Below are 27,154 nucleotides of genomic sequence, written 5' to 3'. Positions count from 1 at the left end.
GAGGAGGCAGATTTTGTATCACTTCCATAAGTTACGCACTCAAATCTTTCTCCTCCATGAGACCCACTTTAGATCTGATTCCGTCCCCAAGCTCCTCCATAAGCAATACCCCACCTGGTTTCACAGCACCAATCCCTTATTGAAGTCCAAGGGGGTCTCCATTGCTTTCCATGCTTCGTTCACGCCCGATGTGTTCGACTCTTATATAGATGCTGCTGGGAGGTTTATTTTTCTAAAACTGTCATATAGGAAGGTGATCTACACTGTGATTAACGTGTATTCTCCCAACCAGGATCAACTGCAATTCTTCACTTCCATGCTCTCCCGCCTGAGGAAGTTCAGCGTGACCAATATGATCCTTGGAGGTGACTTCAACGCTGCTCTGATACCCCGCATAGACACGTCAACTGGTAAGTCCTCACTCTCTCTGGCTACTACGACCAAGCTGCGTACTCTTTTTGCTGACCTTTCCCTGGTGGACGTGTGGAGAGTTCTCCATCCCTCTGCCAGGGACTACACATACTTCTCCCCTGCACACTCTTCCTACAGCAGATTGGACTACGTACTCATCTCCCAGTCACTGCTGGACCTCTCTCCCAGTGCTTCAATTGGCCTCACATTGTGGTCAGACCATGCACCTGTCCATGCGTGCCTGGGAAAAGCCCCCTCCTACAAATCCAGGGCCTCGTGGAGGCTTAACGACAACCTGCTGTCAGACCTGGCTTGTTCAGCCGACATCACTCAGGCCATCACAAACTTCATTACGACCATACACACGACGACACCAACCCGCTCACGAAATGGGAAGCTCTCAAATGTGTCCTGAGGGGCACGTTCATACAACACGGCTCTAGACTCAAAAAAGCCCGCTCGGCGGACGTCAGCCGCCTCCTGGCAACTATCACGGCCCTGGAGGATTCCCACAAGCGTTCCCCCAATGACCTGCTTCTTTATGTTACCCAACCCCACATTAGCATCCCGTCCATCCTGCTGGAACTTGCCAGGTTCGGCAGACTCAGTAATTATAAGCTAAACTTATCTAAAACGAAAGCCCTGAACGTATCCTTACCACAGACGACCCTTAACACCCTTAAATCTAATTTTTCATTCCAATGGCGGGAGAAATCTATCTCCTACCTGGGAACCGCCATCCCTGCACAGCTGTCAGAGGTGTACACGCTGAATTATGGCCCACTGTTAACCAAGCTCAGACGCCTTACGGAGGACCGCATGGACCTTCCGATCTCATGGTTCGGACACATGAACGTGTTGAAAATGGATATCCTACCCAAGGCACTGTATCTATTCCAGGCACTCCCGATAGCTCTCCCGTCTGCTTTTTTTCGCTCGCTCGCTTCGCTCGATGGCTATCCGGTTTGTCTGGCGAGGAAACCGCCCAAGATTAAAACACAAACTCCTATGCTCTCTCGTCACTAGTGGGGGAACGGCCCTTCCTGATTTTGAGCTATATCACACTTCAGCGGTACTCTCACGAATCCTGGAGTGGTTCCCTCGCCCATTGCGTAAAGTCTCCACCTCGATAGAGCAGGATCTGTCCCCTGTAGACATCCGGGCTCTCCCATGGGGGTACGCTAAGACATACCGGTCCCTTTCGGGGATGTTCCCTCTAACTAAAGATGCCCTGACCATTTGGTACCGAAAGAGGTAGGTATGCGCTCTCTCCACTGATCCGGGGCCTTTAACCCCCTCCCGGAGAGTAGGTCGACCCAAACCATAGACGAATATGACAGAGCTTCTTGGCCCACCGCTTTGTAAATGCTTCCTCTGGGACCTTCGCTACGCCAACACCTTCCACACCCACCCGGGTAACTTGGCTCACCCGGCTACATCTGTCAGCTTACTGCAAATCACTCTGTGACACTGGCCAAGTCCATAGACCCCTGACAGACTTCGAGCAACTCTGCTCGCTCCCGGATACCCCGCGACACACTCTCTCCCAGATTTACAAACCGATCTTGGAACATACTCACGACTCCTTACCCAGGTTTACTGCAGCTTGGTCGGAGGACCTTGGTAGAGATATTAGCGAGGCGGATTGGCGCAAAGCCTTTTTCTACACACACAAGTCCTCTATCTCGAGCTATGCTCAAGAAAAGAATTATAAAGTATTGTCTAGGTGGTATCGTGTTCCAGTCACCCTCAGGGTCATGTTCCCATCCGCTCCTGACTCTTGCTGGAGATGCGACCTCGCCACAGGTACTTACTGTCATATCTGGTGGGAGTGTGATCTAATTCGCCCTTTCTGGGACTCAATTTTTCAGATGTATGCAGACCTCTATGACAAACCACTTGCTCCTTCCCCATTCATAGCCCTCCTCTCCATCCTCCCAGGCTCCCTTAAATTCCAAAAACAAACCCTTTTAAAATTCTGTTTGAGCGCTGGCAGACAACTAATCTCCAGGCATTGGAAATCCCCCAACCCCCCGACCGAATGGGTATGTGAGATGAATAACATCATGCTTATGGAGGAGCTGCAGGCCAAGTCCCTCGACACCCATGCTAAATTCTCTTTCACCTGGAGTATATGGAGGCATTATTCTACTTCAGACAAGCTTAAATCCAGGCTGAACCCAGCCTAATTCCCTGTTCGCTATTGCTTTCCGGCCCACCCCACCTCCCAGGTTGTGGAGGACCGCCACGGAACGGAGCACGCCGCTCTCCCTCCCCCCTCTCCCTTTGTTCCTGCTTTGCCTCTCTCTCTACTTACCTTCTCTATCTCTATTTCCTTTCCCCCTTTGTCTCCCGGCCCTCCCCCAGGGCCATTTAAACGGACCATACCGTTCTTTAATTAGTTTCCCGCCGGTTTGGTACACTAACCGAACCCTCGGGTTACGGCGCATTCATCATGCTGTTTAGTTGCCCCCTGCATCCCAGCCCTGACTTTGATAATGTCATAGATATTACTGCCCTGGTTCCTGGCCGCAGCAGGCTCCCAGAGGGGCGGCCAGGCCACGGGCAGTCTTTACCCGAAGCTGGACTGCATTGCCTATGTATGTTTGTACCACCAATGTGCCTACTTAACATTTATTTGTACTTTTTTACTCATTTGGTATGGCAATGTAACTGTTTACTGTTTTATCTTTTATTTTATGTTTCTACTTTTATCGATCGGGTCGCCACTCTATTGGGTCCTTGACCCGGTTGATACTGTTATTTCTGTCTAAAAATTGACAATAAAAACTTATTGAACCTAAAATAGGAAAATATGGAACTTTGTGCTCCAACTATTGACCAATAGCATTGTTGAATGCCGATCTAAAGGTATATGCAAAAATACTGGCAACAAGGATAAAAAGTTTAATGTCCGAATTGATAAACACAAATCAGGCAGGTTTTATAAACGGCAGGGAAGGGAGAGATAATAGCATAAGGACCATACTGTTATTACAGCAAGAAAAAAAAAAGAAACCCCCAGTCGTACTCAAGTCAATACATGCTGAAAAAGCATTTGACAGAGTCGACTGGGGGTTTATGATGGATACCTTACGAAGCATAGGGCTGGGACCAAAATTTATGAAGTGGGTAAGGAATCTGTATAGCCATCCGACGGCTAGGGTGAAGGTCAATGGGAGTGTGTCGTCTGTGTTTGAAATGAAAAATGGAACCAGACAGGGTTGCCCGCTCTCGCCCCTCCTATATGTAACACTGGAACCACTACTAGTAAAAATCCGGACATAGGGGGGGTGAGAGTGGGCGACGATGAACACAAGGAGGCGGCGTATGCAGATGACATACTCCTATATTTGACCAAACCTAGAGTTGCATTGCCCAATGTTATAAAGGAAATAAAAAGATACGGCAAACTTTCTAATTTTAAAATAAACCCGATAAAAACGGTAATCCTGAATCTGGGTATAGGCAAAAAAGAAGCGGAAGAATTACAGAAAGAATTTCCATTTACTTGGGAAAAAGAATCTATAACATACTTAGGAATTAAGATCACACCTACAGTGGAAAAACTTTATCTGGCCAATTTTGTTCACTAAGTATGACACAATTAAATAAAAATGTTTGGATACCACCGAAAATTAGGAAACTGGGCACGGATAGACAGTATAACAAAAAATGTATTTAAAATATGGGACACAGTATTTAGAAGGGAAAAATGGGAGTACAACTCCCCATTGACTCCATTAGCAGGCACAGACTTTTTTCCACCAGGCAATAGGACACGGTTGGGAAAGCAATTGGGCGGGAAAAAATTTAAAGATATCGTCACACGGGGAAAAAATAAAAGCAAGACAGGACATAAAAACGGTAGAAGGGGATCAACACTTGAGTGATTGGAAGTATTTTCAGTTGAAACACTTTGTGAGCACTTTACCACAGCCGATTCGGGACAACAAAACATTAAACCCAATAGAAAAGATATGTAGCATAGATAAGCCACTGAGACATGGTATATCATCGGTATATGGAATATAAACAGATTTTGAGGCCCAGGAGACATTGCCATTTGTAGAAAAATGGGGAAACGATATGGGCAAAAAGATAGACGACTCACAAATGATAGGTGCAGTGTATAACTATGCTTCAGATATAACTAATATTGAAGCCAATTATAAGTGTATGGTGCGTTGGCACCTGACCCCAGTAAGAATGTGTAAAATACACTCAAACAATTCAGACCTCTGCTGGAGGAATTGTAAGCAAAAGGGAACAACAATGCATATCTGGTGGGACTGCCCGAGAATAAAAGAATATTGGGAAGAAATTTTAGAATATACGGAAGAAATAACAGGGGAGAAGATCCTACGTAACCCAATGACTTGTTTATTTCATGGAACAAATAAAGTAAAAAAAACAGTATGGAATAACTCTGGTCCTGGTGCTGCTAAATGCAGCAAAGGGCCTAATTCCAAAAAATTGACTACACCCAAAAAGGCCATCAATAAAAGAGTGGATAGAGAGGGTCGATTACATAGCAGAAATGGAGTACCTCGCTCGAGGGGAGATAGGAGGTGAGGACAGATACAGAGCGGTGTGGGAGATATGGAAAGTTTTTAAATCATCTGAAAAATTTGTACAAGGCATGACAGTTATTGACAGGTGAGAAAATAAAAAGAAACGATAACAGCATAGGGCACACAGATCCGGGTAGGAGGGAAAAAAAAAAGTGTACGATTATAAATGGCTGTGAAAAAAAAAAAAAAAGGATAAACGTTGCATTTGCACCAGAAAAGAATATAAATATATCAAAAAGAGGAAAACAAATATTTTACAAAGAAATAACCACATATGATGCGAAGCCATAAAAGAGACGCTTTGGGCGGTTGTACCGTGAGCAAGTCTCCTTGTCCTTTGTTGGCGAGGCCCTTTGTAGGCGAAGTCTGGAGTGAAAAAAAAAAAAGAAGTTCGGCAGGTGCGAGGGTATGGGTGGACAAGTTATATATCTTGATGGTACTGTCTTCTAAATGGTGTCTCTTTTTTGTTTAGTCTTCCTCCGCTTCCACCTCGTCTAGTTTTAATATTTTCTTTTAGTTGTGCAACTCCCTTTGGAGATTGGAATAAAAAATTCTCGTCAACCGAGGATAGGTTGTTAGTATCATATGTAACTGTGGGGGGACCATTGGGACCCCTGCTCCTCCTGGGTCGAGCCCCCTCCTTGATGTAAACATCTAGGTCCCTAAATAAAGGGCTATATTTATTTGATGTTATAACAGTGTATTATTTTTACATGGCTCCAATGGTGCTATTGGATCCATTAGTAAAAGATCAATATTAGGGGGATGTGGTAGGGGGAGTAATAGGCAATGTGATTTGATCAGATATCGGGTGTTGTGACATGTACATAGCAGATGTGACCGGAACCCACCAGGCTGACACCACTCCTCATGTGATCAAGGTATATACTTCCCACATCTCGCCAACAAGCCACCTAAATTATACTACCTTTCTCTTACCCAGTTTAAAAGGTGTGGTACCGATTTGCTTTAAAAAAAAAATTAAACATCACTCGTTTTGATGCTTTTATGCTACATGACTGTTTGCTGCATATGTTTCAACATCCCACAGTCCCACAGAGAATTGTGCAGAGACTGTTTATCTATAAACTATATGGGGCAGATTCACAAAGATCTGCCCTGGCGCAGCGTATCTGAGATACGCTACGCCGCCGTAACTTACTTCTCTTTGGTTCGAATCCAGAAAGAATTTGCGCCGTAAGTTACGGCAGCGTAGTCTATCTCTCGCGGCGTAATGGTGCGTAATTCAAATCGGCGAGTAGGGGGCGTGTTTCATTTAAATGAAGCGCGTCCCCACGCCGAACGAACTGCGCATGCGCCGTCCGTAAAATTTCCCGCCGTGCATTGCGCTTAATGACGTCGCAAGGACGTCATTGTTTTGACCAGAACGTAAATTACATCCAGCCCGATTCACGGACGACTTACACAAACGAAAAATAAATTTTAAAATTATACGCAGGAACGACGGCCATACTTAACATTGAGTACGCCACCAAATAGCAGCTTTAACTATACGCCGAAAAAAGCAGACTAGAGACGACGTAAAAAAATGCGACGGCCGCTCGTACGTTCGTGGATCGTCGCAAATAGCTAATTTGCATACTCAAAGCGGAAATCGACGGGAACGCCACCCAGCGGGCGCCGAAGTATTGCATCTAAGATCCGAAGGCGTACGAAGACGTACGCCTGTCGGATCTAACCCAGATGCCGTCGTATCTTGTTTTGAGGATTCAAAACAAAGATACAACGCGGGAAATTTGAAAGTACGCCGGCGTATCAGTCTAAATGTAATTCATGCAACTTGAGACTTTACCCATAGAGCGTTGCTTTTTTGTAAAGTTGGAGCTGTAGTAGTGAACAAGGGCCGCATAAGCCAGTGCCTCCTCTGTAGTGCTGGTTCCTGTCCCATGCAAAGTGATACCAACTGCACTCCCATCTTTTATCCTGGCTAGCAGTCTCCAGAGTGGTGCCAACAGCAGGAATGAATAGATATTTAGGGCAGTGTGAAGCAATACACTGGGCATAATAGTATAGGGCTAGTTTCACACTGATGTGCTGTGGTTTACCCACATCGCTGGTGCAGTGCAGTATGCCTACAGCTTTCCTGCGGGTTTGTTGCGCTTAGCCATAGACTTCATTATATTCTGCGGGTTTGGTGTGTCTTCTAAATGCAGGAGTTTTGGTGCACTTTCAGAAAGTGTACCACGGCTGTAGGAAATAATAGAAATCTATGGCAAAGCGCAGCTAACCCTATAAAGGCACTCCCTTTCTATCCTGAAATGCTGCAAAATCTCACATGCTAGTGGGAGAGCAACATCTCGCCAAGCTGGCCAGTGACATAGACAAAAGTGTGGTGTGCATTTGTTTTCGGCCCCCCTGAGTCAATACTTTGTAGAACCACTTTTTTCTGCAATTAGAATTGCAAGTCTTTTTGGGTATGTCTCTACCAGCTTTGCACATCTAGCGTCACATTTGTGCCCATTCTTCTTTGCAAAATAGCTCAAGCTCTGTCAGATTGGATAGAGAGTGTCTGTGAACAGCAATTTTTAAGTCGTGCCACAGATTCTGAATTGGATTTAGTTCTGGACTTTGACTGGGCCATTCTAACACATGAATATGCTTTGATCTAAACCATTCCATTGTAGCTCTGGCTGTATGTTTAGGGTCGTTGTCCTGCCGAAAGGTGAAATTCCGACCCAGTCTCTAGTCTTTTGCAGACTTCCCTGTATTTGGCTCTATCCATCTTCCTATCAAATCTGACCAGCTTCCCTGTCCCTGCTCAAGAAAAGTATCCCCTCTGCGCGCCTGTTATTTCCTGTATTGCGTTCCACGCTGGAACGCATTACGGCGACCGCGCAATGACGTCATCGCACGGTGCCCCGTGTGTTCCACCGTGGAAGTGCGCCGCACATACGGCGCTTCTTTCAAATCACTACGAATGTGTCACAGCTGTCTGGTACCTGTCTCCTGCCTATAAAGGCATTCACCTGGTACACAGACAGCATTCTATTATTGTCAGCCGTAGCTCGGCCACGCTACTGATATTGGTGCCATCGCTCCCCATGCTGCAACATCGCTCCAGCCGCAACTACTACTTTAGTGCTATTGCTTCTACTGCAACAGAGAGCCATTGCTGGGGACAACCTTTGAGGCCTTCTTGCTGAACACACTCTTCGCCACGGAATCCCTCTTGCCTACACTGAAGCCTGCAAACGGATAAGTAGCTATTGTGTCACTTTTAGTGCTATAGGAAGATCTGCTACTTATGTTCCATCCATACAATTGCCGTTATTTATCATGCCTTCTGACTATTAACATACTATTTGGGATATACGGTTGTGCTAAAGGACTGTTTGCTAAGGAATATCTTAAAGGGACAACTAAACTCAAATACCCTGAGCTATATTCGCCTCTTATATGTAACTATTAGTTGCCGCTACAACTCCTAATTACTACGTGTACTCTCAACGTACCTGAGCTATATTGCCTCTCATATGCAACTATTAGTTATTACTACAACTCATATTTACTACGTGCTTGTCATAAGTATAAAATGCTTATAGGCCCTGTTCTAATTTGAACATGTTCTCGCTAACTTTTCTATGCGAAGGGTTGATGGTATTTCATACCAACTCCCTTAGTGGCCTAATACATCCATATACGTTTAAGTGATATGATGTAGAGAACCTCCAAACTTGTGTGGAGTGACGCCTGGGGTCCCGTACTGATAATCACTTGCTTATAGAGGTGTATTGGAATCTCCAAAGTATATACAGTAGATAATTTTAAACGTTAAGCTCTGATCGCATGTTGTAATGCGTCCATCCTTAGTAGCTCAACGCCATTCTTTATGTGACAGAGAGATGATGTAGAGATCCCCCAAACTCATGTTTGTGTGGAGTAATGCTTGGGGCCCAATACTGAGTTTTCACATAAAGAAGTGCATTGAAATCCTTGCTAACCGCAGTTGTGGTTCACTCCGTTCACCAGTGCTGTTACAGAATAATAGAACCATATCATGAACCCAGCGGAACTTGCAAACCAAGTTATCACCCTTACTCAGAGGCTAGACGCTCTCGCTCACACTGTACAAAATCTACAAGCAGAAAATCAGGCCTTGCAAGATTTAGTTGCCCTTACCCCGAATTTACCTTGTCTCCCCCCTGAACCTAAGGTTATACCACCTCCTACTTTTTCTGGTGATCGAAAGACCTATAGAGAGTTCATTAATGCCTGTAAATTAATGTTTGGACTCCGCCCTCGCACTTTCCCAATGATAGGATTAAGGTGCTCACCCTTATATCCTATTTACATGGTGAACCTTGTGCTTGGGCAAATACTTACCTAGAAAAAGAGGATCCAATCCAAAACTCCTGTCGACAATTTCTAGCAACTATATCTTTGCTATATGATGACTTCAATAAGCAACTTACTGCTGAAAATGCGATTAGGAACCTCAAACAATGTAGACGAACAGTTGAGGATTTCATTGCGGAATTCCAGAGGTGGGCTATTGAAACTGAGTGCAATGATGTCACACTGCGTAACCAATTTCGCCTTGGCCTTTCCGAACCACTTAGGCCCCATACACACGAGAGAATTTATCCGCGGATACGGTCCAGCGGACCGTTTCCACGGATAAATCCTCTCAAAGATTTCCGCAGATTTCGATGCGATGGAGTGTACACACCATCGCCATGAAATCCACGTGGAAATCCTCTGGCGATGACGTGTCGCACCGTCGCCGCGATTATGACGCGGCGACGGCGCGACGCTGTCATATAAGGAATTCCACGCATGCGTCAAATCATTACGACGCGTGCGGGGAATCCCTTTGGACGGATGGATCCGGTAAGTCTGTACAGACGAGCGGATCCATCCGTTGGAATGGATTCCAGCAGATGGATTTGTTGTGCATGTCAGCAAATATCCGATCTGCTGGAATCCATCCCAGAGGAGATTTCTCCGCGGAAACAGATCCGCTGGCGTGTACACACCATAGAATCTATCCGCAGAAACCCATTTGCTGGGATTTATCTGCGGATGGATTCTATCGTGTGTATGGGGCCTTAAGGATGAATTGGCTCGGTCAGATCTCCCTCTTACTCTAAATGACATCATACAACATTCCATCACCATTGATCGTAGGTTAAGAGAGAGACAAGCTGAACGTCAATCAAGTCCAATTACATCTGCCCCTATGTCTAAAAAATTGAGTTTGATTCCCGTTGATAAAAAAATGGACATTGGAACTGCACATGCCCCACTTACATCATCTTAAAGACTTTGTCGCCGTTTATTGAATCTCTGCCTTTATTGTGCCTCAACGGAACATGCCATCTCTTCTTGTCCTCTTGTAAAAAAGGATGAACGTAAGCGAATTCACCTTTGCAAATTGTCTCGTTCTGTTTCTAAACATGCTCCTTAAATGTTTTTACTTCTTATGTTATAGTGGGATCAAGTTAGTATTCCTGTCAAGGCTATGTTGGATACAGGCGCATGTGGTAACTTCATCGATGCAGGCCTTGTTTCTTCACAAAAAATTCCACACTTGAAGAAGTCGTCCCCTCTTTCTGTGAGATTTATCGATGGAACAACTTCTGCTTCTGGACCTATATTGTACCAAACCCAACCTTTATTGACAATTTGTGGAGATAACCATAGTGAATTTCTCACCTATGATGTTATTCCATCTCCACTATTCCCTGTTGTTTTGGGGTTACCTTGGCTTAAACAGCATATGCCTACTTTTCTCTGGGATCAAGCAACTGTACTTCTGCATTCACCATATTGTAAAAAGACTTGTTATCAAGTTGCTCCACTGCTTTATCTTGCCCCTCAAGAGATACCATTTCAGTACCTTGAATTTTCTGATTTATTCAGAGAGAAGAATGCGGAGACATTGCCTCCTCATAGGATATATGACTGTCCCATTGAATTACTGCCTGGTACCCCTATACCTACGGGTAGAATCTATTCTCTTTCTCAACCTGAACTTCAACATTTAAAGAAATATTTACAAGATAATCTAATAAAGGGTTTCATTAAACCTTCTACTTCTCCTGCCAGTGCTGGTATGTTTTTTGTCACCAAGACAGTAGCCTTAGACCTATCATAGACTATCGAGCCTTGAACAAAGTCACAGTGAAAAATCGCTATCCTCTTCCACTTATTCCTGAATTGATCGAAAGACTACAGGCTTCTACCGTATTTACTAAACTCGATCTTAGAGGAGCTTATAATTTGATTCGTATTAGATCAGGTGATGAATGGAAGATCGCTTTCCGCACACGTTATGAACTCTTCGAATATACTGTCATGCCTTTTGGGTTGTGTAATGCTCCAGCAACCTTCCAAAGCTTTGTGAATGATATTTTCAGAGACCTCCTCAACATATGCGTAGTCGTATACTTGGATGACATACTCATTTACTCGATGCAACATCGAAAACATGTCAGATGGGTACTTGCAAGACTTAGAGCTCATGCCTTATACGCCAAACTTGAGAAATGTGACTTTGAACAAACTACAAACTACAATCTCCTTCCTTGGCTTTGTCATTTCTCTGGATCAGTCCAAAGTTACTTGCATTTCGAACTGGCCTATACCTACTAGTAGAAAGGCTGTACAGAGTTTTTTGAGCTTTGCCAATTTCTACAGGAAGTTCATAAAAAAATTCTCCCTATTGGTGAAACCACTTACTCAAGTTACCAGCTCATTGGTTAAATTCACCTGGTCAAAAGCTGCCCAAAATGCCTTTCAACAATTAAAGCATCGCTTTACCACAGCCCCAATCCTGCAACTTCCCAATCCTAATTATAATTTTGTATTGGAAGTCGATGCGTCACAATGCGCTTTAGGCGCAATCCTTTCTCAGCGTTCTGCTCCCGATTCTCTTCTTCATCCTGTTGCGTTTCTCTCAAAAACCTTGAATACAGCTGGATGTAACTATCCTATTGGTGAAAAAGAATTTCTCGCAACTAAATGCGCCTTGGAGAATTGGCGACACTTATTAGAAGGATCATTACATCCCATAATGATTTATACTGATCATCGTAATTTACAATACCTCAAATCTAACAAAACCCTCTCCTCTAGACAGCTGCATTGGAGTCTCTTTTTTGATAGATTTTACTTCTTGATTACCTGCAGGTCTGGCGCAAAAAATGGAAAAGCAGATTATTTTTCTAGACTTTCAGAACCTGTTGAAGAACTTCCTCCTCCATCCCCTCTTATACCTTCTCATAAGTTTATACTTGCTAATCTCAATCTAAAACCAGTTACTCAAACAAAGTTTGAATTTGCAAGATACTACCTACCTATAATACCTCATGGGTTAACTCAAGATGAAGAAGGTTTATTTTACAAGCATACTCAACTTTTTGTTCCTCCTTCTATGGTTATCCATATATTGAAAGTGCTACATGATGCTCCCCTAGCTGGTCATCCTGAAATAGAGAAAACCACTGATCTTATCCAACATAATTTCTGGTGGCCTAACATGACTAGCACCATAAAAGATTACGTATCCCCCTGCGAGGTCTGTATAAGATCCAAACATGAAAGGACACCACCCTATGGATTGCTTATGTCTTTGCCTATTCCTACAAAACCTTTGGAAGCATTGTCTTTGGATTTCATTGTAGAATCACCTCCTTCTAATGGATATAATACCATCATGGTAACAGTTGATATGCTCACTAAAATGGCTGATTTTGTCCCTCTTAAGAAACTGCCTTCTTCCAAAGAAACAGCGCAAACTTTACTGGATCATGTTATCAAATTACATGGAGTCCCCGTCTAGTTTCGGACAGAGGTTCTCAGTTTGTCTCCAAATTCTGGAAGGCTTTGTGTCATATTCTCCAAATAGACCATAGATACTCCAGTGGATATCATTCTCAAACAAATGGACATACAGAAAGAGTAAACCAGTGTCTTGAACAAAAAAAGGGGGGTTTTTGGGACTTTAAATGAGATGCGTTTTTAAACAAACAGTAGTATAAGTAAAATAGTAAACGTTTATAACCAGGCTCATACATACCACCCAAACAGCAAGCCAAATTCAACTGTCTAACTGTATATGTTAAAAGCAGAGATTGGTTGCACGCATTTGCAAGTACATGAGTAAGCTGCAGAGCCCGCGCCAAGGCTCTCTGCGATCTGCAGTCCTAACTAAACTTTTGAAGTCTCCTCAATGGAGGCATGTAAAGACTAATGGGTAGATGGAGGACAGGTGACTAGGGGTGTGTCCCCGCCTCCACCTATGCTTGGTATTGTGGTGAAGAGCACTGGAAAAAAACGCATAATAGTATAAGGGTATCAGCAAAACGCATCTCCATCCCTATATGGTACAAAGAAAACTGGGGTTGGGACTTTAAATGAGGTGTATGAAAAACACACGCCTCCATCCCTATTGAATACAAAAAAAGGGGGGTTTTTGGGACTTTAAATGAGATGCGTTTTTAAACAAACAGTAGTATAAGTAAAATAGTAAACGTTTATAACCAGGCTCATACATACCACCCAAACAGCAAGCCAAATTCAACTGTCTAACTGTATATGTTAAAAGCAGAGATTGGTTGCACGCATTTGCAAGTACATGAGTAAGCTGCAGAGCCCGCGCCAAGGCTCTCTGCGATCTGCAGTCCTAACTAAACTTTTGAAGTCTCCTCAATGGAGGCATGTAAAGACTAATGGGTAGATGGAGGACAGGTGACTAGGGGTGTGTCCCCGCCTCCACCTATGCTTGGTATTGTGGTGAAGAGCACTGGAAAAAAACGCATAATAGTATAAGGGTATCAGCAAAACGCATCTCCATCCCTATATGGTACAAAGAAAACTGGGGTTGGGACTTTAAATGAGGTGTATGAAAAACACACGCCTCCATCCCTATTGAATACAAAAAAAGGGGGGTTTTTGGGACTTTAAATGAGATGCGTTTTTAAACAAACAGTAGTATAAGTAAAATAGTAAACGTTTATAACCAGGCTCATACATACCACCCAAACAGCAAGCCAAATTCAACTGTCTAACTGTATATGTTAAAAGCAGAGATTGGTTGCACGCATTTGCAAGTACATGAGTAAGCTGCAGAGCCCGCGCCAAGGCTCTCTGCGATCTGCAGTCCTAACTAAACTTTTGAAGTCTCCTCAATGGAGGCATGTAAAGACTAATGGGTAGATGGAGGACAGGTGACTAGGGGTGTGTCCCCGCCTCCACCTATGCTTGGTATTGTGGTGAAGAGCACTGGAAAAAAACGCATAATAGTATAAGGGTATCAGCCTGGTTATAAACGTTTACTATTTTACTATTTTACTTATACTACTGTTTGTTTAAAAACGCATCTCATTTAAAGTCCCAAAAACCCCCCTTTTTTTGTATTCAATAGGGATGGAGGCGTGTGTTTTTCATACACCTCATTTAAAGTCCCAACCCCAGTTTTCTTTGTACCATATAGGGATGGAGATGCGTTTTGCTGATACCCTTATACTATTATGCGTTTTTTTTCCAGTGCTCTTCACCACAATACCAAGCATAGGTGGAGGCGGGGACACACCCCTAGTCACCTGTCCTCCATCTACCCATTAGTCTTTACATGCCTCCATTGAGGAGACTTCAAAAGTTTAGTTAGGACTGCAGATCGCAGAGAGCCTTGGCGCGGGCTCTGCAGCTTACTCATGTACTTGCAAATGCGTGCAACCAATCTCTGCTTTTAACATATACAGTTAGACAGTTGAATTTGGCTTGCTGTTTGGGTGGTATGTATGAGCCTGGTTATAAACGTTTACTATTTGACTTATACTACTGTTTGTTTAAAAACGCATCTCATTTAAAGTCCCAAAAACCCCCCTTTTTTTGTATTCAATAGGGATGGAGGCGTGTGTTTTTCATACACCTCATTTAAAGTCCCAACCCCAGTTTTCTTTGTACCATATAGGGATGGAGATGCGTTTTGCTGATACCCTTATACTATTATGCGTTTTTTTCCAGTGCTCTTCACCACAATACCAAGCATAGGTGGAGGCGGGGACACACCCCTAGTCACCTGTCCTCCATCTACCCATTAGTCTTTACATGCCTCCATTGAGGAGACTTCAAAAGTTTAGTTAGGACTGCAGATCGCAGAGAGCCTTGGCGCGGGCTCTGCAGCTTACTCATGTACTTGCAAATGCGTGCAACCAATCTCTGCTTTTAACATATACAGTTAGACAGTTGAATTTGGCTTGCTGTTTGGGTGGTATGTATGAGCCTGGTTATAAACGTTTACTATTTTACTTATACTACTGTTTGTTTAAAAACGCATCTCATTTAAAGTCCCAAAAACCCCCCTTTTTTTGTATTCAATAGGGATGGAGGCGTGTGTTTTTCATACACCTCATTTAAAGTCCCAACCCCAGTTTTCTTTGTACCATATAGGGATGGAGATGCGTTTTGCTGATACCCTTATACTATTATGCGTTTTTTTCCAGTGCTCTTCACCACAATACCAAGCATAGGTGGAGGCGGGGACACACCCCTAGTCACCTGTCCTCCATCTACCCATTAGTCTTTACATGCCTCCATTGAGGAGACTTCAAAAGTTTAGTTAGGACTGCAGATCGCAGAGAGCCTTGGCGCGGGCTCTGCAGCTTACTCATGTACTTGCAAATGCGTGCAACCAATCTCTGCTTTTAACATATACAGTTAGACAGTTGAATTTGGCTTGCTGTTTGGGTGGTATGTATGAGCCTGGTTATAAACGTTTACTATTTTACTTATACTACTGTTTGTTTAAAAACGCATCTCATTTAAAGTCCCAAAAACCCCCCTTTTTTTGTATTCAATAGGGATGGAGGCGTGTGTTTTTCATACACCTCATTTAAAGTCCCAACCCCAGTTTTCTTAGTGTCTTGAACAATATCTCAGATGTTATTGTTCCCATCTTCAGGATACCTGGTCTACTCTTCTTCCTCTTGCTGAATTCTCTTATAATAATTCAACTAGTTCCTCTACTCATTATTCCCCTTTTTATGCAAACTACGGGTTCCATCCCAATATTCTACCAGAGTCTTAACTACTTACAAATGTTCCTTCAACAAATGATTATTGATCTACCCTTTCATCCGTATTACAAGTTTTGAAACAAAATCTCAAAGCACAAGATCTCCAAAAAGTCTATTATGATCTTAGGCATAGACCTGCACCATCTTACAAAGTAGGCGATCAAGTATGGCTTTCAACAAAAACCTACGTTTGCATTTACCATCGAGGAAACTCGCCAAACAAATTCTTGGTCCATTCCCAATTTCTAAAGTTATTAACCAAAATACCATGCAACTTTCTCTCCCTCCGGAACTTACCATTCATCCCTCATTCCATGTGTCTCTTCTCAAACCCTATCGACCTAACCAATTTCCTGGTAGGAATCCTCCTCCTGCACCTATCCTAGTTCAGGGCAAAGAACATTATGAGGTTGAAGAAATTCTAGACTCTAGAAAAAGAAGAGGACGTCTACAATATTTAATTAGATGAAAGGATTATGGTACACAAGAAGATTCTTGGGAAGATTCAGAGGAAGTGCATGCACCCGATTTATGTAGTCAATTTCATTCTACATATCCTCATAAGCCTTCGCCTACTAAGATCCCCAGGAGGGTATCCCTTAAGAGGGGGGTACTGTAACAGGCGCTCTGCGCGCCTGTTATTTCCTGTAATGCGTTCCACACTGGAACGCATTACAGCGACCGTGCGATGACCTCATCGTGCAGCGCCCGTGCGTTCCACCGTGGAACACGGAAGTGCGCCGCACATACAGCGCTTCTTTCAAAACACTACGAATGTGTCACAGCTGTCTGGTACCTGTCTCCTGCCTATAAAAGGCATTCACCTGGTACACAGACAGCGTTCTATTATTGTCAGCCGTATATTGGCCACGCTACTGATATTGGTGCCATCGCTCCCGATGCTGCAACACCGCTCCAGCCGCAACAATACTGAGTTGTCACATAAAGAAGTGCATTGAAATCCTTGCTAACCGCAGTTGTTGTTGACTCCATTCACCAGTGCTGTTACATGTACTAAAGTTCTCTAACAAACCTCTGAGAGCTTCTGACGGCTATTGGTTCCACTAGATTTCAGTTAGGGGTATCAGAGTACAGGGGGCTGTATACAAAGTCACACCACACTTTTCACATATTTATTTGTAAAAAAAAAACGAAAACCATTTATCATTTTCCTTCCACCTCATAATTATGTGCCACTTTGTGTTGGTCTATCACATAAAGTCCCAATAAAATACATTTACAGTTTTGGTTGTAACATGACAAAATGTGGACAATTTTTAAGGGGTTGTTCAGGTAGATCTTCACCTCTTTAAGGGTGCCTACACCTGGTTTAGAGAATAAAAGGTGCAAAATAAGCAGTAAAGGAAATAGTAAGCTACAGTATATAATGTTAGTGTTTGTCTTGTCATGCAAAGGAGGGGAAAGTAAAGCCGAATCATTATATAGCAGGGGTCCCCAACCCTCGGCCCAGTACTGGTCTATGGCATGTTGATAAGCAGGCCTCCACCGCACAGCAGGAGGTGAGTGGCCGTGTCATTTATCAGACTGTGTCTATTCTCCCAGGTCTGCAGGAGCTGCAAATCAGGACTGAGCAGGAGACTTTTCACATTAACAAGCGGGTAATCATCTTGCTTGTTAACATGATATTTTTGGCAGCTTCCACCCTTCGTCAGCTCCTCCTGCCCCCTGCCCTGCTGAGAGGATGACATAGGCAGCCAGACAGGAGACCAAGGAATATAGACACAGGCTGATAAATGCCTCTGCCCTGCAGAAGGTAAGACTGTGCAAGGGAGGCAGAGATTGGAAGGGACACTGTGTGGGAGCTGAAGGGGGAGGCAGAGAAAAAAGGGGGAGCCATGACTGCAATGGGCACTGTGATGGAGGGGCCATGACTGTAAGGGGCACTGATGGGGGAGGGGGGAATGACTGCAAGGTCAACTGTAATGGAGGGACTGTGGTTGATGGAGGCACTGTGATATAAAGGGGACTGCGCTGCAATCTCTTTTAGGGTATGAAACAACTAATCGATTATGAAATTAATCGATTACCATTTTCATAATTCGATTAAGCGGCCAGTAACATAATGGGGTTGAAAAAAAACTAAAATTAGCCCTTTATAGTAGAAAAATAGCAAATCGCTACTGTAAATATTACTTTCACTGTCCCACAGTAAAAAATGAACCCCTTACAGTAGTGATTATTTCCTCTTTTTGTACGAATTTCTGTTTTTATAACCCCATTATGTTACTAAACATCTCAGGCCTGGGTCACATGCGTTTTATGATGCTTTTTGCAGAAACACACTACAGTTCATTTACATGGTTTCCTATGGGACACATTCACATCCATGATTTTTTGAGCTGCTGCGTATTTGGAAAGGGCAAGGACTTTTTTTTAACACAAAACGTTTTTTTTAAATCTGCCAAACAAATTGGCCCAAAAAAAAAAATGCAAATTGCCGCAAAATTTCCTTTTTTTTAAAGTTATTAATCGATTAATCGAAACAATAATCGGCCAACTAATCGATTGTGAAATTAATCATTAGTTGTAGCCCTGTAGGTGGATTCAGAAAGACTTAGGCTGGCGTATCAGTAGATACGCCAGCCTAAGTCTGAATGTGCGCCCGCGCTAATTTAAGTGTATTCTGGTAACCAGATACGCTTAAATTAGGCTCAGATACTAGCGGCGTAAGTGTCTTACACCGTCGTATCCTAAAGTGTAATTTTTAGGCTGACCGCTAGGTGGCGCTTCCATTGCGGTCGGCGTAGAATATGTAAATCACTACTTACGCCTATTCACAAACGTACGCCCGGCCGCTGCAGTACAGATACGCCATTTACGTAACGCATTATCAGGCCTAAAGTTATTCCATCAAATAGCTGGAATAGTAATGTTAAGTATGGCCGTCGTTACCGCGTCGAAATTCGAAAATTTTACGCTGTTTGCGTAAGTCATCCGTGAATAGGGATTTACGTCATTTACGTCCACGTCAAAACCAATAGGACCGTGCGGCGCACTTTGCCGCAATGCACACTGGGATATGTAGGCGGACGGCGCATGCGCCATTCCAAAGAAACGTCAATCACGTCAGGTCAACCAAAATTAACATAAAACACGCCCCCTCAGCCTATTTTGAATTAGGCGCGCTTGCGCCCGCCGCATTTACGCTACGCCGCCGTAACTTAGCAGGCAAGTACTTTGTGAATCATGTACTTGCCTCCCTAACTTACGGTGGCGTAGTGTAAACACGATACACTACGCCGCTGCAAAGTTAGGGCGGGCTTTCTGAATCCACCTACTAATCTCCTTTATATCAAAGTCACCTTGCACTGGGGATGGGGAGAGGAGACTGCAAGAGGCATTGTAATGGGGGAGGGAGGCATGACTGCAAGGGGTGAATTGTTAGTGCAGTCCTTTACAGTGCAGTCTTGGGACTGTGTGACAGTTTTAAAGGCGGAACTGTGATTTAAAGGGAGCATGAACACTGATATAAAGGAGGATTGTAAGACTCTGTGAAACCCCCCAACCCCTGGTCCCTGAAACAATTGGCTGCACCAAAAGCAGTCCCTGGTGCCAAAAAGGTTGGGGACCGCTGCTATATAGTATAGAATATAGTAGGATTTCTGAAGAGGTGTTTGAACATTTCAAGAGCTAAGAGTGCCATACGATGTATGGAATGAATTTCAGAAATGTAGAGAGGCTTGCACAAAACAACAAGTTGTGTTCGGCCTGATCCTGCCTGCGGCAACAATCCAGCAGCAACAGGATCACGTGAAGCCTATTTTCTTTTTGCTGTGGATTTGCTTTGTCACTGGTTAGCCTAGTGAGATGTTGCTCCCACTAGCATGTGAGATTTTGCAGCATTCCAGGATAGAGAGGGAGTGACTTTATGTGGCAAATGGAAGACTCATCTGTGATTCTGACTCTGGCAATGTGTCACCAGCAGCATAATTGCCTGTCTAGCATGGCCTTTAGTCTCTGTGGCTGGAGATGACAAAAAGATATTAACACAGATAATGCTACTACCAAAAATTCATATGCATTTGAAAAGAAGCATTAGCTATCTGTAATACCTAGATTTAGAACGTGAGCATCAGAGAAGCAGCATCCAGGATTAGCTCCACCAACAATAACAATTTTTCCTTTTCCACTGTCTTCATCTGCAGGTAAATACATACATGTCTGACCAACTCGTGGACTTGGAGCAGTTCCACCAGGTTCAAAAGCATACCTACAAGACAAAGTAACTATGTTAAAAATCGCACAGGTAGGTGAAAACACTAGCAGCTGGCAAAAACAGTCAGACAAACTGTGCAGTAACAAGAGAAAATAAATGGCCATGCTATGTATGATGGTAAGAATACACGTGATGAGAAGAAAACATTGGCCCGGATTCAGAAAGGAGATACGACGGCGTATCTCCGGATACGCCGTCGTATCTCTGAGTGTGCGTGGTCGTAACTATGCGACTGATTCAGAGAATCAGTTACGCATAGATTTCTCTAAGATCCGATCGGCGTAAGTGTCTTACAGCGTCGTATCTTAGGCTGCATATTTACGCTGGCCGCTAGGTGGCGCTTCCGTATATTTACGCAAGGAATATGCAATTGAGCTAGATACGCCGATTCAGAAACGTACGTCCAGCCGGCGCATTTTTTTTACGTTGTTTACGTTAGGCTTTTTCTGGCGTAAAGTTACCTCTGCTATATGAGGCGTAGCTAATGTTAAGTAAGGACGTCGTTCCCGCGTTGAGTTTTTAAAATGTTTCGTTCGCGAATAGGGCTGTACGTAAGTTACGTTCACGTCTAAAGCATTGACGATTTGCGGCGTAATTTCGAGCATGCGCACTGGGATTTTTTCATGAACGGCGCAATACGCGGGGTCACAGTTAATATGCATAAAACACGCCCACATCATCCACATTTGAATTAGGCAGGCTTACGCCGACACACATACGTTACGCCGCCGTAACTTAGGGCGCAAGTTGTTTCTGAATACGGAACTTGCTCCCCAAATTTACGGCGGCGTACCGATCTGCGATACGTTACGCCCGCCCATAGATAGACAATTCTATCTGAATCCGGGCCATTGCGTTTTAACCACAAAGATGACAGTGAAATCCAAACAGTGATCAATCATCTAGTTCAAAAACAAATATTCACATACAGTATCTCACAAAAGTGAGTACACCCCTTACATTTTTGTAAATATTTTATTATATCTTTTCATGTGACAACACTGAAGCAATACAACTTTTCTACAATCTAAAAGTACAGAGTATCCCCTCAAAATAACTGTCAGAAACCATGAATCAGACTGAGACAGAAGTGCTGTAAAAATCACACTAGTTTAATAATAATAATAATAATAATAATAATAATAATAATAATAATAATAATAAAAAGGTAAACAGCAAATGTGGTCAAAACTTAGCCAGTATTCGGTAACCGGACTTCAGGACAAGCCAGGAAATCAGGAAACCGGTGAATCAGCGTAGCGGAGCAGCAAGCAGGATCAGTAACCAGAAGGGACGTCAGCCAAGCAAGTCTCTGATATTTTGACCAGACAAAGGCAGAGAGGACCTGAACTGAGCAGCTTAAGTAGCCAGCAGGACTGACAAGCAGGATATCATCACCAGGTGAGTCACTGTGGAAAGATTAGAGCTGGCAATTAACTGACAGATGATCGGACTGCACTGAGAAGGAAGGGCTGAGCCCAGCCCTGACAGTACCCCCTACTCAACGACCCCTCCCACATAGAGGACCACCAGATTTGAGGGGAAAATGTCTATGGAAAGCATGGAGGAGGACAGGGGCATGTACGTCTGAGGATGAGACGCAAGAGCGTTCCTCCGGACCGTACCCTTTCCAATGAAGCAGGTGTTGTATGCACCCACGAAACCAACTAGAGTCAACAATGGACTGTACTTCTTACTCCTCGTGGTTCTCAACCTGTACTTGGTGAGGACGTGGCACCAAGGTGGTGAAGTGGTTGCAGACCAAAGATTTTAATAAGGACGTATGAAGTACATTGGAGATACACATATTCGAAGGAAGGTCTAAAGCGTAAGCCACTGGATTAATCCTGCGGAGAATACGGAAAGGCCCAATAAACTGAGGTGCAAATTTTAGTGAGGGAACACAGAGTCGGAGGTTGGGACCCTGACCTTGTCCCCAACCTGGTAGGAAGGCACAGGCAGGCGTCTGTGGTCAGCATGGAGTCTGTACCCATCATTGGCATGTTGCAAAGCCTCTTGGACTTGTGCCCAAGTAGAACGAAGACCATGGAGATGCTCCTCTAACGCAGGAATGCTCTGCGGAACAAATTAGTCAAACATGGAAGGTTGGAAACCACAGTTCGCCATAAACAGGGACAATACGGAAGCAGAATTCAAGGCACTACTGTGAGCAAACTCCGCCCACGGTAAAAGGTCTGACATGATGTTATGATGGTCAGAAATATAGCAATGTAGAAACTGCTCCAAAGACTGGTTGGCACGTTCTGCGGCCCAAATACCCTGTGGGTTATACGCAGAAAAGAAAGCAAGGTGAATTCCCAACTGTGCACAAAAGGCTTGCCAGAACCGGGACACAAACTGACTGCCCCTGTCCAAGACGATCACCTTGGGTAGCCCATAAAAGCAACAGATCTCCTGAGCAAAAATAGAAGTCAGTTCCTTAGATGAGGGCAACTTCTTAAGTGGAATGCAATGAGACATTTTCAAGAACGATCAATCACCATAAGGAAAACTGTGTTGCCCTGAAAGTTAGGTAACTCCAGAAGGAAATCCATGAACAGGTGGGTCCAAGGCCTCTCTCCATTGGGTATGGGTTGTAGAAGCCCACTGGAAGATGTTGTGGTGTCTTACTCTGAGAACACATGGAACAAGCAGGTACGAAGGCGGCTACATCAGCTCGTAGTCTAGGCCACCAGAATTGTTGAGAAATGGTCCAAAAGAGTTGATTCTTCCCTGGGTGATCAACAGCCTTGGGAGAATAGTAAGGGCCAGATTCTTGTACATCGGCGCATCTTTATGCGGGCGTAGCGCATCTCTGATGCGCTACGCCGTCGTAACTTAGAGAGGCAAGCTCCGTATTCTCGAATCAGAAGCGTTCATTTTTGCGCCGGCGCAGCGCAAATTCGTCGGCGTAAGTGAAAGTAGGAAGGAAGTGGGCGTGATACATTTAAATGAACCGTGACCTCATGCAAATGAAGGTCTGAACGGATGGCGCATGCGCCGTCACGTGATCGTGTGTCCCCCGCCCCTATGCGCATGCGCAGAACGTGAACGTGCCGGGCATGTCCAGAAGCAGTGCAAGAAATCGGCCTCCCGGCCACAGCCGCGAAAACAGGCAGCTGAGCGCAGGAGACCCATCTTGTGTAACCTAGCCGGAGTGAGGTGGGTTTAATGGAAAATTATTGACCTGTATGATGCGGTCCCGGAAAGCAATAACAGAGGTTTTATACGTATCACTAAATTCTGACCAGTCCTCGTCTACCAGGGAGATGTCCAGAGAGGTCCATTTTACCTGAGCTTTGTGAAACCTGGGGTTAAAGTCAGTCATTAGGGCTACATAGTAGTTGGAGACAAGTTTAGTGGGATCTGGCTGTCTGAGCAGTTTTTCCAATGGGGGCAGGTCAGTGGGATCATCCAGGGAGCCAAACTGGGCATGGATAGCGTGCCTGAGCTGGTAGTAATAAAATAGGTACGATCTTGGTAAATCGAAATCTAAACGTAGCTGAGAAAAAGATTTAAAGCCCTGAGCATTGTACAGGTGGCATAAATATTTAACCCCCTTGGATTACCAGCGATTGGGATCAGGAAGGGAGTATAGTTCCTGCAGATTAGGGTTAAACCACAGTGTGTTATTGGGAGATTTCAGCCAGGTGTGCCTGGATATTTTGGTGACAATATAACGAAAAGAGGAAAGGGAAGTGGCAAGTAGGGAGGTTCCCGGGGCGATCGGGGACCCGGCCTCTGTAGATAATACTGTTTTTCTTCAATAAATAAAACGTTTGTATTAAAAAATTGTCGTGACGAAGCATCAGCCCTTACATTCTTAGTACCAGGTAAGAATGAAACTTAATGTATGAATGTAATTGAAGCTTGACAAGGAAAGAACCCATCTGGGAGAGAGGAGTTTAGCCTCAGACAAGAATGTGAGATTCTTATGGTCAGTATGAATGAGAACAGTGGTACCTTCAAGGAGATGCCTCTATTCATTAAGAGCTAAAATGATCATTAACAACTCTCTGTCCCCAATCTCATAATTGTATTCCGCAGGTGACAATTTCTTGGAAAAGTACAAGCTACAGGGAAAACGTTGCAGAGAGCGTATACCCATGGGTCGGGACCACTGTAGGACTGCAGAAAGTTTCTCTGGGTCTATCGGAAAAAAAGCAGTGGAAATTACATAATCCAGGAATTTAAACTGTTAACGATGGAACTCAACTTCTTCAATTTACAATAGAGATTGTTTTTCTCTCAGCTTCTGAAGCACACGAAAGACGTCTGTGGTGGCTCTCTAGGGACTTAAAAAATATGAGGATATCATTGAGATTAACCACCACACATAACTGCAACAAATCTCGGAGGACATTGTTGATAAATTCCTCGAAAACTGCTGGGGCATTACAAAGGCCAAATGGCATTACGAGGTACTCATAATGGCCGCTTTGCGAAAGCGGTTGCTCGCTTGAGGTGGTCAAATAACTCCGTAATCAACGGAATTGGATAAGCATTCTTAAATTGTTAAACGATTGTGACCCCTATAGTTAATACAAGGTCTCAGTTCACCACTCTTCTTTACAAAGAAGAAACCAGCACCAGCAGGAGACGAGGATTTGCAGATGAATCCTTGAGAAAGTATGTCTGCAACGTACTCCTCCCTGGCCTTATGCTCCGAGAAAAAGGGGTGAACCTGGCCACGAGGGGGTATGGCACCAGGTTAAAGGTCAATTGTGCAATCATACGACCGGTGTGGAGGCAAACTACTGGCTTGACCTTTGTCAAAGACATCGCTAAAATTGCTGTACTCCTCCGGCAGGGAGGAGAGTGAAGAGGTGCACAGGACCTTGGCCACCTTCTGAAAACATGTCTTGCTGCATTGTGGCGACCAGGAAAGAACCTCAGCACAAAGCCAATCAAAAGAGGGTTTAGAAAATTTGGTGAGGAAATTACTTGAAATTGGATTATCTCATGGTGAAGAGCCCCTACGGCCATGGACAATGGAACAAACTCATGTTGATTGGAGCCCAGAGTTGATTTGAGCCTGTATCTCGACAGATGACTCAGATCAAGATAGGAAAAATGGAACCAGGGGCTTATCCTTCTGAACAACTGAGGACAAAACAATGCCACCTAAGGTCTGTCCGCTACAGGACCTCAAGGTTTGGGCGTTCCTAGGAAGGGTAGGACAAGACTTAAAAAAAGTGACCAGCCTGGGCACAATAAAAGCACAATCTCTCCCTCCTCCTAAAGGTTCTCCTATTTGCAGAGACGTGTGACGCCCAATTGCATGGGTTCACCCACACTGCCCAACTTGGTACCAGGAGGAATGGGAGGTGAGGGAGGCAAGGGTGGGACTGCAAAGCTTGGAGACAAATGTACAGGAGGCTTCCGCAAACACTCCTTAAAAGAGTCTTTCTCTAAGGATGGCAAATGTGATTAACTTCTCCAAATCAGTGGGTATATCTTGGGCTGCTATCTCAGCTATGATGGTATCTGAGAGGCCATGAGAAAAAGCAGTCACGTCGAAGGAGCATGTGTGAGGTGGCTGAGCAGATATGGCTGAGCAGATATGGCTGAGCAGATATGGCTGCTTAGAGCTCCGCTCTCACCGGGACGAATATAGCCTCATTAACCCAAGTCACTGTCAAATACAGCATCTCCACGGTAACCTGTCTGTCATCAAGACTGCTGGGCACACGGACATAGTATGTATAAAAGCTAAACTAAAGCCAGTTTAAAGCATAGAAGTACAGCTGAAAACTGCATCTAAAATGTCGGCAGTGTCACCCTCTCGCTCTGCATTACCTCAGAAACAGAAGCATATGAGGAACTCTTCTAATTCTTCTCCCTCCCAACTTATTGACCCAGATTATCATTTTGGGTTAACACATATTACTCTACAGAATATCCCTCAAGGCTCAGATCTTCTTAGTCAGTTTGAGAGAGTTTTACAAAAAGCCCTCCAAAATACCTCAAATACTATAACTGAGAAACTCACAAGGGAAATCCGTGAGGTGGGACACTGCACATCAGTGCTGGAACATAAAAAGGAAGAACTAAATGATATCACTATTACTCATACAGATGAATCAGAAGCCCTTAACCACTTAAGCCCCGGACCAATATGAGGCCTAAAGACCCAAGGTGTTTTTACAGTTCGGGACTGCGTCGCTTTAACAGATGGTCGTGCGACGTGGCTCCCAAATAAAATTGGCGTCCTTTTTTCCCCACAAATAGAGCTTTCTTTTGGTGGTATTTGATCACATCTGCGGTTTTTAGTTTTTGCGCTTTAAACAAAAATCGACAATTTAAAAAAAAATTCAATATTTTTTACTTTTTGCTATAATAAATATCCCCCAAAAACATATATAAATTATTATTTTTTCCTCAGTTTAGGCCGATACGTATTCTTCTACCTATTTTTGGTAAAAAATAAATCGCAATAATCGTTTATCGGTTGGTTTGCGCAAAATTTATAGCGTTTACAAAATATGGGATAGGTCCCGGTCCCAGAGCTTCAGACCGGGTCGCGAGAGCGCGCGACCCACGGCTGGGTACAAGTACAGGACGTATATATACGTTGATGTGCCCAGCCGTGCCATTCTGCCGACGTATATGTGCAGGAGGCGGTCCTTAAGTGGTTAAGGAAGAAAATTCTTCCCTTTATACACGCCTGGAAGATTTTGAGAACAGAGCCAGGAGATTCAATATACGTATCCGTGGTATACCTGAGGTGATAATAGATCTACAATCCACAGTAACTGTGCTATTTCAGGAGCTTTCCCCATCAATACCCATTGAGCGCCTGGAGATGGACAGAATTCACAGAACTTTAACTCCCAAAAAAGAAGATGCCCCCCCAGAGATATCGTTATAAAGCTTCATTATTTCCGCAC

The 27,154-nt window shown here is 44.0% G+C and overlaps 1 protein-coding gene across 4 annotated transcripts in view; it reads right to left on the bottom strand.

The window, feature by feature from the left end:
• RABEPK (Rab9 effector protein with kelch motifs) overlaps positions 1 to 27,154 on the bottom strand; it is a 342,909-nt gene that overhangs the window by 202,636 nt on the left and 113,119 nt on the right. For all 4 annotated transcript variants that reach the window (XM_040324880.1, XM_040324881.1, XM_040324882.1 and 1 more), the window contains exon 3: positions 20,101 to 20,258. In XM_040324880.1, coding sequence (XP_040180814.1) covers positions 20,101 to 20,258 — 158 coding nt within the window. The remainder of the gene's footprint in view (positions 1 to 20,100; positions 20,259 to 27,154) is intronic.

Source organism: Rana temporaria, chromosome 9 (assembly GCF_905171775.1).
Source record: "Rana temporaria chromosome 9, aRanTem1.1, whole genome shotgun sequence".
Classification (NCBI taxonomy): domain Eukaryota; kingdom Metazoa; phylum Chordata; class Amphibia; order Anura; family Ranidae; genus Rana; species Rana temporaria.
This window is presented reverse-complemented; position numbering and strand designations above follow the sequence as displayed.